At 41.3% G+C, this 17705-nt stretch overlaps 1 protein-coding gene across 1 annotated transcript in view; it reads right to left on the minus strand.

The window, feature by feature from the left end:
* Positions 1 to 17705, minus strand: part of MINDY4 (MINDY lysine 48 deubiquitinase 4) — a 65143-nt gene that overhangs the window by 4407 nt on the left and 43031 nt on the right. Inside the window, exons 13-16 of the mRNA XM_057370887.1 lie at positions 17082 to 17145; positions 16090 to 16251; positions 6172 to 6352; positions 2515 to 2587 (exon numbers count right to left, since the gene is read on the minus strand). Coding sequence (XP_057226870.1) covers positions 2515 to 2587; positions 6172 to 6352; positions 16090 to 16251; positions 17082 to 17145 — 480 coding nt within the window. The remainder of the gene's footprint in view (positions 1 to 2514; positions 2588 to 6171; positions 6353 to 16089; positions 16252 to 17081; positions 17146 to 17705) is intronic.

The raw sequence follows: 17705 nt of genomic DNA on the forward strand, positions 1-17705 counted from the left end.
TCATCATCATCATCTTCTATTTTTCCAACCTTCCACAAAGCAACTTGTCTCAATTTTGGTGGTTGTTATACTTTCTGTTTAAGTTCAGGTATTATCTGTTTATTATCTGTTATTATTATAAGAGATTATCTATAATTTCTATTCCTACAGAACCCCACAGAAAAGACCTCTTGGATCATTTGAGTCCAGATTATTATGCAGATTATTATCATTATACAGGTTATCTGTACTATTATCTGTTTATTTTCAGTCATTGTCACAGCCTTTTCTGTTAGCCCTCCATGGAACTGGGGCTGGGGGATATTTTAGTTCACCTGTTTGGCTTTGGAGTGAGACAAAGGGAATTTAGTGGATAAGAAAAGAGCAGAACATGGACATTTGACCCTGAATTACTGACGTGTTTTAAAACAATACCAAATACTAATAATAGTATTTTCCTCTTCTTCTTCTTCTTCTTMTATATTATTATTATTATTGCTAGTTTTATTAATTTTAATTTATTTTTTTATTTTAAATTTTATTATTATTTTTATTTTTCTTATTAAAACCTAAATGCAGAAACAGCCTATCACCTATGGAGTTTTCCCTTTAGGAGGGAACAACACAACAAACAGCAGGCAGATGTGAGGCACAGAACTCAGCGTTTTACACAATGGAGGTGTTCAGGTATTGGGGGAAAAAAAAAGGCTAGTTATGGATTAAACCAGAACTGAGGCATGTGAATGAAAGGAAAACCCCCCAATTAAAAATTAAATCTCCAATTAAAAATAAAACCAATTAATGATAACTAATTGTCTCACGTCCGGTTGCTCAGGCTGTGAAATTCTCTGCTCTGTCTGAGAAAAGTATGATAAGAAGTTTCATCAAAATAGATTAGAGCTCCTGGTCTGATGATTTTACTAAAAATTAGTTTAGGAATGTTTTCCACAGTTGTATTATAAAAAAATCCCCTTTTTTACCTGCCAAATAGTTAACATTTTGGTTAATTGTGTTAGCTTTAACTTTTCCTTATATATTGTTTGGTAGTTGAAGAAAAACTTCTTAAAACAAAAAGGAAAAATTTAACATGAAAAACCTTTTGCAGCCAGGCCACGCTTAAATAAATACCCTCAAAGCAAAGGGAGAACACTGAAAACAAGGAGCCAGACTGCCCAGGGTACATCAGACAGTGCTGAGAATGCTACAAACAAAATAAATTGACACTGGAATTCGCTGGTAATTTACTTCTCCAGTAGATTAAAGCAGGGAACTTAAAATAAACAAACAGCAGCACCACAAGCACTGTATAACTCTGACACAATGCCAGGAATGGGAGATATTCTAAAGTTGTTGCATGCATTATTCTCCCTGTGGGGCTTTTTGAGGTTATACATTATTTATTTCAGTTTGCAGCCATGCTTAAGTGTCCCTGTAAAGGGAGAATCAATCAAATCCGTGTGTGCAGGAAGGCTGGGCTGGTGTCACTGCTGTCATCTTGCAGGACGCCTCTTCCACCATTCTGTGACTTTCTGATCAACTCACTGGAAGCCATTGTCCTTATTTATTTATTTTCTGCAGGATTTTTTATTTTTTTTCAGAGCAAATTGTAGCAATGACAGGAGGGAGATTGCCCGAGAAACCTGAATCTGCCAGGCTTGCTGATTTAACAAATGTTATGGCCCCTGACAATGAGGCTTTTACTTCTTGCTCCAGAGATACTCAGATAGTAACTTTCAAAGCCGTGCTGGAATTGATATAAAGCTGATTTTTCTACCCAGTTGAATTTCTCCATTTTGCTTCTTTCATGTCTCACTGAGCTGAAAATGTTCCCATTAACTTCACAACTTGGATAAATTGCATAAAAGTCCAGTGTTTAATACCCTACAGGCCTCAAAATGGGCATGAAAATCCCAACACCACAGGAATTAGCCTTGTATTTAAGGAGAGAATATAAACTAAGAATTACCAGGAATGACTGCACAAAATGTGGAGTCTTGAGGTTCTGACAAACCCTGTGCTGTTCACAGACAGTTGGAGAAAACTGAGACTGTTCAGTGGGGCTTCATGCATTGAAAATAACACCCAGGTCCCCCTTTTTGCCCTTCACAAAAGACTGATGAAAATGGAATAAATGTTCTCCTTTCCTCATTATACCTCTGCAACAGGCCTCGATCACTTTTGGGAATCTGAATTTAGATCTGCAGCAGCCAAGCTGTGCTCTCAGACTGGATTTGGCACAGTCAGTCCTTGGTGATGCAGCAAAAGTTCCTCTAAGAATGAACACCTTGGACATTTCAATGTTAATTACAGCAACACACAATTAAATGTGTAACACATGTCATCACAGCCTGGCCCATTCAGACCCTTTCAGATTTTGAAGCAGTATTTTTTCAATTTCAATTAAATTTCAAGTAAATTTTTAATTTCAATGCAATTTTTGACTAGCTGCCACACTTTTTACTGTGCTCCAACCTCACGGGCATTACTTGTATCGACAACTGAATGTACCTCATAAAAACCTGTAATTTCACTTACTTTGTCCTAATACAGTGCTCAAGTGGAGGAGTAAGATCGTTTTCCTTATTTTCAGGGCACACCTGAGCTGTATCTGCAGAGACATAACACACATTGTTAGTGGTTGGGGAAACTTCTATTCAAAAAAATCCCCAAGGAAAAGACCTCTCGGATCATTTGAGTCCAACCACTGCCACRTCCACCACTGATCACCGTGGTTAGATTACTCCTATAGAGATGGTTTCAAGGAAAACCACAGATTAGAAGATAAAATAATGTGCTGGAGAGTTGTCATGAGGCTTTTGTTTTCATGTTATGTTGTAATTACTGAGCAATTTTTGTTATTCAGACACTAAGGACAGTGGTAGCGCTACACTCGAATAGGAAACCCCAAATCCACTCCAAGCTGGGTTACAGCTCTTTCAGCCTGGAAAAGAATATTGTCCCTTGCCAGCTGAGCACAGGAGGAGAAGATGATGCTGTGTGGGATATCAGGGAGCCTCCCCAGGCTGTGAACATTCCTTTGGGACCGAGAGGCAATCGCAGCATTCCGGGGAAAACACAGAGGTCACTGTCTCAGACGCAGCATCTGTCAGCAGTGAAAGTAGAGCTGAACTTCCCAGGGACACATCCTGCCACCAGCTTGGATGTCAGTCTGCTCAGCTGCTTCCTGTTTTGGAGTCAGACATTTAAACTGCAGCAGACCAGGGTTGTTTTTTTTTTCCTTTCTTCTTTTCTGTCTGTCCCCCAGCCAACGGATCGGCGGCAAGTGAAGAATCACACCGAGCCAGGGAGGGTGCAGGATTTGGGTCGGCTTCAGTGAGACTGATGCAGACAGGATGGGAGGGGATTGTCCTGACATTCACAGCTGCCAGTCTCACACAGATCTGGCTCTCTCATGTCACAGAAAGGACCTGGCTCTCCTTTGTGTGTTGATCTGATGGGTACAAACACACACAGAAAACTGCAAGGGCTGCAGTAGAGGGCAAAGGACAATATTTGAAAGTACATGAAGTACTGGTGGCTTTCCTTTGGATCCTCAGGAGCTCAGAGGTACACAGGTATCCTTTAAGTTTAAAAGAGACTTTTTTATCATAACATTGAAGAGTTTAGAGCACAGAATTTTAGAATCATAAAGGCTGGAACCTCTCAGATTGTTAAGTGCAGCCATCAACCCAGCACTACCACCATGTTCACTATTAAATCCTGTCCCTAAATGTCACATCTACACGATTTTTGGATACTTCCAGAGCTTGTGATTCCACCACTGCCCTGGGCAGCCTGTTCCAATCCTTGGCAACCCTTTCTGTGAAGAAATTTTTCTAAATATCCAATCTCAACCTCCCCAGGGGCAATTTAAGCCACTGTCCTGACCATAGTCCTGGTACCAGGCCAGGCACATGCCCTGACTGCCTTTCCCAATAATTGCCAACTTCGATGAATTCTGTCATTTTTAGTCTTAAATTTTTCCAAATAAAAGGTTTGAATGGAGGGTTTCCATACAAAGAAATAGGAAAAAAGTATCATAAAGGAAAAAAAATCATCTTAGACTAACAGGCAAGAAACATATATATTCTACCCTTAGGCAGTGAGAAACTGAGTGCCAGCAGTTACAGCTCTTTTCTGCCTGTCTGAAATTCCTACCCCAGTGGAAAAATTGAGGAACTCTCCTCTTTTTATGGTGGTGTGCTGATGTCACATTGCCCATTTTTAGGAAGGAATTTTGTCTTTCTTGTCTGCATTTTGGCAAAGAGAAAGAGAAGCAGGGCAAATTCTCAAAAGAAAGCAGCAATTGTTATCATTCCCAAAACAGAATTCTACTCTTTTATCTGTCTTTTTTGCCTTTCTTGCCCAGCACAATTTCTTCAGGATTTCCTGAAATGTAACCATGACAGTAATTTAACCTAATTACAATCAGGATTCCCATTTCAAGGAATTCTTGCTAAAGGAAAGCCAACAGCTTTGCCACCCAGCAGCAGGGAGATGAGGCTGGGGCAGCACCCAGCACCCCGTGCTGCATCCCCTGGTAGAGCTGCCCAAAATCACCTCTCGTTGGGATTTCCATGGGGGAAATACCAGCAATATTTAGCATTCTGACATTTCCATCTGCTCCTGAGAGCATGGCTCAGATGTTTGGGCAGTGTTACCTCCTGAATGTGAAGTAATTACAGTTTTCTCCAGACACAGCAAGGGATTACTGCACAGCCAGAACCAGGAGGGTGTTTTTGAGGAATGATGGAAATATTTGCATTTTACTGCCTTTTGCGGAATTTCAGATAGCAAAGGCTTTGCTGGGACAAATCCCTGGAAGAGGCTATGGCCACAACAAAGAGATTTCTTCAACTCCATAACCTTTAGGCTTTGAGGAGAAACACACAGAAACGCCAGGACAGGGCAGATAGTAAAGGGAAAAATTATGCACACTCTGGGGAATTTCTAATCCAGGGATCTTAGAGGGCCTGGCAGCTCTCGATTTTTGAAGCATTCCTGGTGATGGAAAGACAGATCAGGATACCTAGTTTGGACCTGATGTTATATGGTACAACGCAATAAAAAAGATGTATCTCTAGTCCTGGGCTGAGCTACATCACCCATGTCACTTTTATCTGGGATGTGGGAACCAGCTGGCAATCACAGTCCTGTAAAAACTGATCTGGTTTTGAGATAATATGAAATGTGACCTCTACAACAAAATGACAGGGATTTTCTTTGAAATAAGAGGATTAATAACAGGCAGGAAGATGACTGAATTCACTACCAAATCTCGTGGACTGCTCCCCAGCACATGAACAGCTTCGCCACACGGACTCAGGCAGAACATAYAACACCCATCCCATCCAAAAACCTGGGTGTTGCTGCAAATAAGCAACAGACACAACTTCTTTCTAAAGAGCAGACCACAGCAGAGTGGCTCCTTGAGATTGAGAAGGAATTTGGTAATCAAAGAATCACAGATAAGATTGTACAAATATATCAAAGGAAGGAAAATAAAGGGTAAGTAAGATATTATTAGTTAACAGGACTTCAGTGGTGGAGAATGTACTGAAGTRGGTGCTTTCTAAGGATCAGAATACTCATTCAAATGCCTTCCAGTTGGAGAAGTATGGAGTTACTGTAAGAGCAGCTGTGTAATTTGGCACCATTTCCTGCAAGGAGTGCAACACGTTGGAAGATCTTTTGCAGGCTTGTGCTTCCAGGCAGGTAAGAGACTATAAACTTTTTTAGCAGATTATTGGCATCTTCTTGCCTTGAAAAAGGATTTCATGTTTCCTCTCTGCTTGTTTTCCTACAGGCACTGAGGGTTAAGGAAGCAGAGACCAGCCCTTTGTGCCTGTAGAAATGATGTGCGATGATGTGAAGGAGAATGAGAGCAATAAAATGTATTTTATAGACCTGGGAGTAGGAACAAGCCAGAAATCACGACCTGCTCCTTGGAAATCAACACCACTGAAAGATTTACCAGTGTGTATGAAGTGACACACGCTCACTGTTAACCCTTTCAAGAGCTTATCCTCAAAACTTCCCTGCAGAACATAATTAATCACCAAAACTAATTGYGGAAATTAGGGAACAGCACTCAAATGAACACTTACTGCCTGTGACCATCACTGTTTGTATCATTGGATCCTTCTTTCTGCCCCCCAGAGGTGAAATGCAGAGTCAGGGAGCTGCACATACCCACTGTCAACCGTATTTCTTCGTCCTGGTTGGCCAARCCATCGTAGTAATAGAGATCAAACCTCCGTCCTGCTTTCCAGTCACTGAGCAAATCCTTTTCCAGACAAAAGAGCACACTGAAGTGGCTTTCACTGCAGACCAGCCAAATKGGGTACTTGGGGGTCTTCAGGTAACAGCCAACCTAGAAGAAAAACACAAAATATTAGAGCATCGCCAGGGTTGGGCGGGAGAAACAATTCATGGTGGAAAACATAAAATTTATAAGATCATTTATTAATTGCAGTCTACAAATACTAATGACTGTTGATGAAGCAGATCAGATTTACCATTTACCAGCTCTGGTAAATCATGGAGCATATTGCTGCCTTTCAGCTGTTCTTASAATTATGAGGCTGACATGGTTAAGGGGATTAAAGGTTTTTTCCTCGGTATTTAATGGGATCCCAGATGCAAAACTCTTCAAAGGTGGAAGATGCCGAGATGCACGCATTGTAAAACACATATACAATTTTTATAGGCCTTAGAAATTAGCATTTCTATCTAGAATTCCCCAATAAGAAACTTAACAAATGAAGTAATGACCCCCTATTTTAAAGAATCTCCCTCCAGATGAGGTCAGAGCCCAGTTTACACAATGTGTCCCAGAGAAAAGGCTCCAGCAAAGGCTGATCTCTAGTTTAAGAYACCACAGGGCACATTGACCYCTTTCTGAGGATGTTTGGTCTCTCTGCCTTGGAGAACCCCAAAACTGAGCTGGAATATCAGGCTGCAAGAATTGCAAGCATGTAGGCAAAGGGTACAAGGAACCTATAAAGGGTACAAAAAATATCTAAAAGGGTATAGAAAATACATAAAAAGGTATGTAAAAAGAAAAGGCAAAAATCATCAGGCATCAATATCAAGCAAACCCTAAGCCTTGAGTTATGGCAGGTACTGAAATGCAGCTGCAGTGCTCTAAGGACAGCAAAAAGATCAGATCCCAGATGGGCAGAACCAAAGGAAAGCCCTGTCCTCTGCAACAGCTGTAAAACCACACTGAGCTCAGGTCAGGAACATGACCCAGGATCAATGGGAGGCTCTGCTATTGTTCAACAGCAACTGGGAGCCAGTTACAGGATCTCAAGTGCCATGAGGCATGGGCAACTCAATCAAGCCCAAAATCTCTTCTTGGATAAAGAATAGATAAATTCCCTTCACTTTATCATTTCCACAGTCCAAATATGTATTTTAAGCTTTTGAAGATTGCAATAATGGAAGCATTTGYTTTGCTTCGTTATTCTAAAAATGAAATATGCTCAGGAAAAAAAAAAATCTTTAACGAAAGACTTTTCTATGCCTTTGTCCTTTTTTTGAAAGTTTGAAAGTTTATTTATAAATATCCTGAATATTCTCTAAGAAAGTACTTAAAAACAAATTTCATACTCATTTTTTGAGGTTTTAAACTCAAATACTCAAGAGAGTTAATCTATAATGGATGGGGAAAGGGGACACCAACCGCAGTGTAGCTGGGTTTTGTATCTCRGAGGAACTGCTTAGGGAAACTGAAATCTGAAATTATACATTTTGCTTTCAGTCAAATCCTGGTGGAAATTGAGGGACTTTTAAAAGAAAAAAAAATTGTTACACCTGATTTCTAGAGACATATTTGTGGGTACAGCTCCTACAGTGCAGCCCTCAGCTCTTCACCCTGGGCACAGGGGCAAATGGCAAACGCCAAAAGGCACAAGGCAACATTTATTATGATGTAATTACAAATCTAATAAACACCCTGAGTGATAAGGAGTTCTGTTTTCATCTTGACTGATATTTAGGATTTATATTTGAAGTGTTACAAGGGCAAACTCAGCTGCCATCCCCAATGAGAATTTCTTCTGATGTTAGATAACAAGTCTCCTGCTAATTAAGTAACTGTTCCCTGACTCATTACTTTGCTAATATCTATTTAAAACAGCCTTTTATGCAACAGTTTTGCTTTTTAAGTAAATTCTTGGCTTGGAAGTAAAGGAATTTTTTTACAAGCTTACAATAATACTCGTACCAGGAGTTATCAAAAAAGAAAATATGCRGTTCCAACAAAAGATGGAAAATTAGAGAAACACAGATGAAAAGATTCAGCCTCACAAACATGCATCTTTTAATATGCAGATAAGTCAAAGCCAAAAAGAACAGCCAGTCTCCTCCTAAAAATGTGCTCTTCCTACGTCGTCTGTCTGCAAAAGCAACTTCCCATCTTTATCAAACAACATTTGACAAAGATTAGAGAGATACAGGACTTTCAAAGCCACATCCACTCGCATGAAGCATCCCCCTGAAGCCAGGWCAAAGTGTTCAGATGATTGAGGGCTGCAGGAACATTCCCCCAAAATGGGCAGTTTTCAATTACAATCTTCAACGAAAGCAGCGAGGGCACGAACTTTGAGACAACAAAGAGTCTAAAAATACTGCAGCTCTCAAATCCAGAGGGGAGAAGTCTTCATTTTGGTCACATCAATAAAGCAGCTGAGGATWAGCTGCTGCCTTTGACACCGAGATGCAAAAAGTATTTTGCTCAAAATGTAATATGGAACCATGCTGCTGACAAAGACAGGACAATGCTCAGAGTGAGGATTCCTCTGCAAGACTCAGTTGGAGTAGAATCACTGAGTCATTTAATTTGGAAACAACCTCCAGGACCATCGAGTCCAACCTCCGACCACCACCTTGAGAACCAGACCAGAGCACTGAGTGCCACCTCCAGTGCTTTTCTGAGTACTCCAGGGAATGAGGACTCCATCACCTTCCTGGGCAGCCAATTCCAACACCTGACCACACTTCCAGTGAGGAAATTCCTCCTGGTGTYCAACCTGAGCCTCCCTTGGTACAGCTTGAGACCATTTCCTCTTGYYCTGTGCCTTGTYTTCTGGGAGAAGAGGCCAACCCTCCCTTCAATAAAATCCCCTGTCAGGGAATTGTAGARGGCAATGAGGTGCCCCTGAACCTCCTTTTCTCCAGGCTAAACACACCCCAGCCCCCTCAGCAGCTACTCACAGCTACCTCCAGACCCTTCCCATACATAGAATTATGCCCCATTTAACTGGTCCAGCTGATGAGGTCTGAGTGCTCCCTGAGCAGCCTGGCTAGTGRTCATGATCCTGGAACAAAACCTGGAAGGAGAACAGGGAAGAGCAGCAGGAACATTCAGTGACACCCCTCAAACTCAGCAGAGTGTCTGTGTTAYCCACCAAGAGCTTGGCAGAGATCAGGGCCCTTCCTTCCAGTGTGTTCCCTGTGACTCTGAGGCTGAATTCCAAAGGCAAATCRGGGACATGGGACTTGCATCCCTTTTATGAAGTATTATTTTTAATAAGGGCTCAATGGGTGTATTTTTATTCCTATTCAAGTAYTGGTTTTCAAGCAGGCTCATTAATCATCTTCAGACAGAAAAAAAAAAAAGCGAGAGGGGAATGAATGAGGCATCCTCTCATGCTGCATGTTCTCAATTCTGATGGAGACTTCATTCACCCTGATCCTCTCCCTCACAGAGCCCTTAAGAACGCTCACAAATTTCAGGGAYACTGCTCTGATCTTTGGGAAACGCCAACTTTCCAAAAGCAACACCTTCAGAGGGCTCATTCCCACCACCAAGGGCCGTCCCTTTCCCCATCCAGCATCTGACTTGGGCGTGTAGTCACACACTGGTGAAATTCAACCTACAAATACTCATTGCTGCACAATTATTCCAGAGTGACAGGTGGGACCTCACCATTCAGCTCTTATTTGTTCCTTGAACAAGGCCACCTTTTACCATGTGTGTTCCAAAAGAACCAAGAGAAAGTCATACCAAAACCAAGCAGGATCACTGGATGTGGCCAATCTGACAGCATTTTTCTCCAGGAGTTTCATCATTTAATATAATTTCACCTCCTTGTTTATGGGACTTTCATATCATCTTCTAGTTATAATCCATCATTTCTTGCTTTATGTTTCTTTCCTTGAATGCAGCTGCTAGAGATGTTTCTTTGCCAAGCAATCACAGTGTGTGACTTCCACGAAGGGCTGGGTTCTGTCAAACTGAGTAATTCCTGGTAGGACTGACAGACAAAAGGATAACCCCACAAAGCTTTCAGAGTTCAGGCAACAGCCTATTGTTTGTTCTGTCAGTGTTTTATTCCCCACAGCTGCAATGACCTTTACTCAATGAATATCCAAAAATGTTCCAGTGGGATCAAGCCTGCAGTGTCAGTGGTGTAAAATGAGAAATCTTTTCAGCAGCCCTCGGGGCAGCAGGAGCCCCCCAGACCCAGATCCCCTACTCCACCAGCACCACTGAAACACCAGGTCAGCCACATTACTGCTTTATTATCAGATAATTAAGGGACACTGTCAGGGTAAAGTTATTCCCAATGCTAAGTACTTGATTTCAACCAGACTGAGAAAAATAAAATTAATGTTTACGAGACCTGACATTGCAAGTCTCATGCACTTTCATGACTGTGCCAGGTGAGATAGAAATTGAAGAGTTTTAAGCCATGTATTCATAAAGTACCAGCAAACACTACTGCTACACTGGAGCCTTAGATAATTTATCTGCAGCTTTGTTTTGGTTTGTTTTGTTTTTATTTTTTTTTTTTGCAGGGGTGGGTTTTGGATAGAAAAGGAAATCTTTCTGATAATGAACTGGGGCAAAAAAAAAGGGTGATATCACAGAAAAGGTGACATTACTGAGGAAGAAGGAAAGAGATCTGTGTTAAATCCCAGGACTCCCAAGGCAAAGAAGAGACTCCTGGAAAGCACTGGTTTTGGATTGAAGTTCCCTAATGCTGCCATGGTATAAAAAGCTGCAGATGTGGCAAGAACAGACCTCAGGGTGCAAGGCAGCCTCAAGATCTTTTCTTTATCCTTGTCCCGCTCTGCTGCTCTTCTGGAATGTCCCAAAAAAATGAAGAAATTTTGAGAGATTCAGACCCTCTCTTAGACTTCAGCATTTTGCCATTTCCTCGCTACCCAAAGGTGTTTATGATTCACTTCAGGGAGTTTCATCACTGCAAGGACAAGCAAAGGGCAGGAATCAGCTCACTGAACTCCTCTGCATTTATTTCTAGGCTCTCTAATGCAGATTGGCCCTTAGGCTCTGTTGTAAAATCAAATAAGGAAGAGATGAGAATTGTCAAAAATTCAGACCCTCCCCATTTCCCAGCGATGCAGGGAGCTGGCTGGACTCTTACCTGAAGCATTTTCAGCCTAAAAAGCACTTAAAGTGAGATGGGGTAAATCCAGATCCAAATGCASGTGTTTATAATCTAAAGAGACATGTGGAAAATATCTGACTGATCATTTTCTGYTTTATCTGTCTGCAAAGCATTGCAGAGCTCTTCTGAACATGTGGGGTTTGTTATCCTTATTGCCCTAAATAAAAACCCTGTGATTCCATTTCATTGGGAAGGATGTTGATGAGGAAGCAATGCCAATACCCCAGCAACTGTGGCTGGCTTCTGGGAAAACAACTGACCATAACTCAGAGGACAATGGGACTTCATTAAGGAAAAATTCAGTTCCAGGCTAGAAAGGGAGATGTAAAAACAAGGAATGAAGAACAGACTACTCCAAAGGCCAAGGCTTTGCCAGCCGTGTTTCAGCCCAATCTGAATATATCTCATGCTTATTGCCTACAGAGATGCTCACCAAAGTCTTACATGAAAAGCAGCTCCCTTTGCTGCATCTACAGGGCACAATATTTACCCCCATTCCCAAAAAATCAATGGAAAATTGAAGCCAACCATCAGCTTCCATTTTGCACCTGCCCGTTTTTGTGGCCGGTTTCTCAATGAGGAGGCTAAAACCCCCTTTCTAAATTTCCCCCTCCACAACCCCACCTTGAATCCAGCCCATCTGATGGAGAAAGGAGATTATTCAGGAGACACATTTCCCAGGGAAGAAGGTTCTAGAAGGGACATTCCACAGGGCAAAAAACCAGGTGAGGAGCCAGAGGACAGARCACGTGTGCTGAATTTAATCATTCGAGAGGGCCTTGTCACAGCACTGAGCGGTTTCTTCAAAGGGAACAAAGATAATTGCCCCCATCTGTGGAATTTTAACGGATAAATTCTGTTTATTTCTGTTGCTTTACTCTCTCTCTTTTTGAAAAGAAATAGGAAAAATGTGCGCAATTCCTTTGTCAATGCCCTCTCCATTTTCAGAGAAGCGAAAATTGAAAAGCACCAGTCCATTGAAATGCTGACAGCTCAGACTGGGACTGGGACTCTGTCAGAAATCAGAGTAAAGGGAATTTGGGAGGTCAGAAAACAGGAGGTTTAACTGACAGGACAGCTTAAAGCACGAGAGAATAGGCGAAAACAAAGAAGAATCAAAGAGAAGGTTCAAAAGAGACAAATAACCTTGAATATTTCCATTATTTCACGTACAACAGCACATACCTAAAGCGGTTTCAACAAGCTTTTCAGAAGGATGGTGAAATTCATGAGCCAGCACCACACTGCCTTTAAAATGAGAGATTCAGACCTGTGTGAACTCCTCCCAGCTCTGCCAGGGTGACTTACTGGGACAAGCACTCTGACTTTTATTCATCTGTCACCCCTCTCTGTAAAATGGAAATGGCGCTTGCCACTCTCAAAAAGCACAGATCTGCTAACAGGAAATGACACAGAAATTGTATGAATTGTTGTTACTATGATCATCATTAATGTTAATTAGTACAGTGATATTAATGGGTTATTAATGGTATTAAAGAATTAGCAAGTAATTATAATGATAATAACAGTAGTATCTGTTAAATTTATTACCGGAGAACGCAGATTATTTTTACCTTTTTCACTCTTATTAAATGACCTAAACATGAGGAGCCTCTGGCTCCAACCGTTCCAACTTTTAATGTCACAAGACATTTTGAAAGAAAGAATTTCATTATTTTTAGTTTTGTCACCTGTAGTTTTAATGTGGCATTTAGGSCAAAAGCTCTGACTCAAATGCAGGGATTTCTCACCCAGGACTGCCAAAATTGGTCCTGCCCACTCCTGTGCCTCATCCCCTTCTCTGAGGTTTTGTCCCTGCTGAGAAACCACTCAGCTTCCCTGCGACAGAACTGCTGCATCCTGCAGCTCAGCAAACAGAGGGAACCCCCAYCAATTTCATCTGGAATTCCTTCTATTGCCTAAAGTGCTCTAAATAAATCCCTGGAAACCCAAAATCTCAATTCAGGCTCCTAAATTAAATGTGTACAATCACATGGAACTGATATTGCTTAAATATGGGCTCAGCACAACGAAAAACCCCAAGATGTGTAATTTGCCTGCTGAGAAGCAGCAGAATTGGACTTCCAGCTTTTTTTCCCATTAAAACACGGAATCTCGCTGTGAAACCAAACATTTGCATATGAAACAGATGGAAGGGACCCATCTGCCATTGTGAAACTATTTGCAGCAAGTAATTACACTGCAAAATCCTCCAGTGAGTCTGGAGATACGTCAGGATGGGGAGCGATGATTAAACATTAACAATCCCAGACAAATCACTGCAAGCACACATTTTTCTAATCAGCAAAAATAACACTGGCAGAGATGAAGGGAAGGGGAACAGAGGGATGCTCCAGGAAATAGCTGGAGAAGAAGGGATGGGTCCTTTTGTTTCGGTTTGGGTTTGACAGGAGGATTAATTCTGTTCACGCGCCCTCACAAAACCTGCAACTCGTAAACCACGCCAAGGGAATGGTGGATTATATTAAAAAATATTAGAAAAGGGAGATAAAGTGTTACAGGATTCTTCCACAATATGGATTTACTGCTTCTAGCCTGGAATCTTGAATATCCCTTCCTACATGAATATCCCTTGCTACATGTAAGTTGGAACAAGCCTAGAGCAGGGCAATAAAAACAAGCTTTGGACAGGATGTGCTGATGAAAAAGGGAGGAACTGTTGCATCAGCTGCAAATGCCCAGCGGATGGGGAGGAATTGTTTAGGGGGCAGCTTGGATTAGGAGTCAAATTATAATCAGAGGAAGCCAAGCAAATGAGGAGTCTGATTTATTAATAGTATTTCTAAACAAACTGAGTAGGATGGATTAAAATCTCCAAATTCACAAATACCTGCAAATCTGTACTTGCACTTGTATTTTAGATATAAATAAATATTTATTTATATTATGGGTGAGAAAAACTCTAAGATCACAGTTACATGCACCAAAACCAACTAAAAAATGACCACTGAACAAAAAGGAACTCCACGGATATGGTTTTTTAAAAGAAACCCTGCTATATAACAGGACATAAAAATATCCTCAATTATCCCCTGAGAGATTGGCTGGATATGACCTAAAGGGAGTTTTCTGACTCCCGTGTCTATGATTCACCCTACAGCATGCTCAGGATTTTCTTGCTGCTGTTCTGGAAACAGAAAATAAACCCAAGCAGAAATGACAGTCCTTTTCCATGGCTGGTTTCAGTCACCAGCCTCAGAGCCACGCTGTAATTGGATGCTGAGAGGAATAAAAGAGTCACTTTGAAAGACAAATTCTATTCTCAGTTCCACCACTCCAAACTGCCACTGGCATTTCTTTTTCCTGAGCTGCTCTARTTTTTGTCACAGGAAGCAGAATCTGGCCCCTCATGCTGAAGCCAYGGTGGAACCTCCCSRATTTGGGGCCAAAGTCCACGAGAAYCTGACTTTTGTCTCAGCCCTAAGCAGACATTGCTTCTGAACTGAAATGCAGAGAACACCCAGATATTCTTAATAAAAACCAGAACAATTTGCAGCAGATGCCCAACTTGTGTAGACTCCCAAAAAAAAAGGAAACTACGTCTGCTGGAGTTTCTGTAACTGATTAAGTCACTGGCCTGGAAAAACAGATCCCTGCTCATGAGTGCAGCTCCCAAGCAGCAGCACAGCAGGAGGARCAGATCCCCTCTACCATATAATTTGCAGAATAAGTGGAAAATGGTGTCTGAATCTCTGGGTAACTTCTTTTATTTTTAGAGSGCAGGTGGGTAAGAAATAGCTCTTACCTGCCCTGACCTCATTTACCATTTTGCTACTCCTAAGTCATTTTCCTCACTAGAGAATGGAAAAAGTGTYGGAGTGGTGCATAACCATTTTTTGAGGTTTTAAATGTTACATTGTTTATAGAAAAGAAGCGTGAACTAGAAACAGAAGCTTATTTATTTATAGTCCACTCTGTTCTGAATTAATCTGATTTGGATACACTGATAAGCTGTCTTGACTGAATTCAAGCCTTTTAAAATCTTGTGAATAAAGTAAATGATTGTGTTAATTAAAACTCACAAAAATTATGGTTTGTCAGTAGTAGGAGAATGTAGCTGACTTCAGCCATATGGGGAGGAGCTAAAACCACACTTTGTTTTCAGTCACACATTTKTATCAGATCAGTACAAACAAGTTTGATAATCACTTCCAAACTTTTAGAGAGGTGCTGCTGCTGCAAATGCAGCTGGGGCTGCTACACATCCAATTTAGCATCTGATAAAAGCAGGAGATTTCAAATAATATTCCTGTATCAAACACAAGATTGGCTGTTGGGGGTAGAACATCTCTTTCGGGAAGAAGTCCATCCCAACATCCTCCACCTCCTGTTGATGGAGAACTTGCGAAATCCTTACACAAGCTTTTCCTGATGTAAATGAATCCTTGTCACTCCTTTGAAAGTTTTAATCTGTCTTTTCATTTTCAGGATGACAACAATTGGAATATGACTATCAAAAGCAATTAAAGGGAACAATCCCATGGCATTAACAGCTGTTTTAATTGTAATATTTTAACTGCTAACACAACACAGCCACCACTGCAGCAMAGAGCAGAGCAACTGAACCAAGCCAGTGATTTCTCCGCTGCTTTACTCGCTGCAAGATGATTTTAAAAGTAATTTTCCTTTTAATTAAATATTAAAAATTCCAGGAGAATGGAAAGCATACCTGACAGACATCATAGTGCTCAAAGAGGGACAGCAAACCGATATCACTRCGGCTGGTGATGCCCTTCAGAATGGTGATGTTGCCATTGCCAGAGTCCAGCTCGATCACGTTGTTGAAAACATTGGACACAGCTTTGCCAGTCAGAAGCAAGTTCACCAATTCCTGTTTGGGACATGTTAAAAAAAAACAAAACAAAAGCAAACAGTAGTTAAACATATGCATGAGACTGATCCAGAACTGGTAAAGTTACACATATGTCTGACCCTTAATTTATGTGGTGGTTTTAGGTTTATTAATTTGGGATTAGAATGGCTTATAAAAAAAATCCAGATATTTTGATCAAAGTCTCCCAAAGTAAAATGAGGCAATCATAAAATCACACAAAATCACAGAATATCCTGTGTTGGAAGGGACTCATCAGCATCATCAATTCCAGCTCCTGGCCCTGTACAAAAACCCCAACAATCCCCCCACTGTGCATCCCTGGCAGCGCTGCCCAAACACTCCTGGAGCTCTGGCAGCCTTGGGGCTGGGACCATTCCCTGGGGAGCCTGGGCAGTGCCAGCACCCTCTGGGGACAGAAGAACCTTGTCACYGCTGTGGGCTGGACTTTTTATCCAAAAGGATGCTGTGAGAGACAGYATCAAAAGCTTTGCTGCAKTCCARATACTAGAGGAGTTTTCAATTTCCTTCCTTCCAGAAAGATGCTTGGGGTTCCCTATCTGATTCCATGATCCCATGATTCTCTCCACTGCCCTTCTGGCTGCAAAAGACAGGCTTCCTGTTCTTCTCTTGTTGCTAGAGGACTTTTGTACTGTGGCTACGCAGTGTTCCTCAAGAAGTTGGAAGCAGATGAGCTTTAAGGCCCCTTCCCACCCAAACCATGCAGTGATTTCATGACTCTGACCTAAAAAAATCAGAAATACCACCTGTTCCCAGAGTCAGGTCATAGCAGAAGCACAGGACATCCCAAAACTGTACCCCTAACTCACCTGAGTGCAGTAGCCATGGCTGCCAATCAGGCGGTTCGTGAGCACATCAAAGTCATTGCGCACCCTGAAGGGGAAAAGTAAATTAAATTAAAATACAATTAAATTTAAACACACTTGCTTCTTCTCACCTGCCCTAAAATCTCAATATCCAAGCATAAATACAGCTCTGTACTTTTTGAGTCCTTTATTTTTTGCTTGGCAAAACAAAAAAAAAAAAAAAAAAAAAAAAAGTGACCATATAAACTAAACCTGTGGCAAGGAAAAGTTTGGTAGCTAAGCTTGAAGGAAATAGCTGTGCAGGAGAAAAGAAGGCATTGTCACCATTAGTTAGAAATCTAGAAATCAGAATTACTGCACTCTTTGTCTGAGAGAATCACAGAATGGGTGAGGCTGGAAGGRACCTCTGGATGTCCCTTTTTCCACCCCACCTCTGATACCTACAGCAGTTCCCCAAGTCCATATCTGGATGGATTCTGAATATCCCAAAGGAGGTGAAATCCACAAAGTACCTGGGAAACTTATTCCAGTATTCAGGTAAGATTTGCTATTTGCTGTTCCTATCCTAAATACTCATAATATATCCATACAATCTGTACACTACATTGTCCAGGAAAAAAAAGAAAA

This window comes from Malurus melanocephalus, unplaced genomic scaffold, assembly GCF_030028575.1.
Source record: "Malurus melanocephalus ecotype Western Australia unplaced genomic scaffold, MMel_1.1 scaffold_135, whole genome shotgun sequence".
NCBI lineage: Eukaryota > Metazoa > Chordata > Aves > Passeriformes > Maluridae > Malurus > Malurus melanocephalus.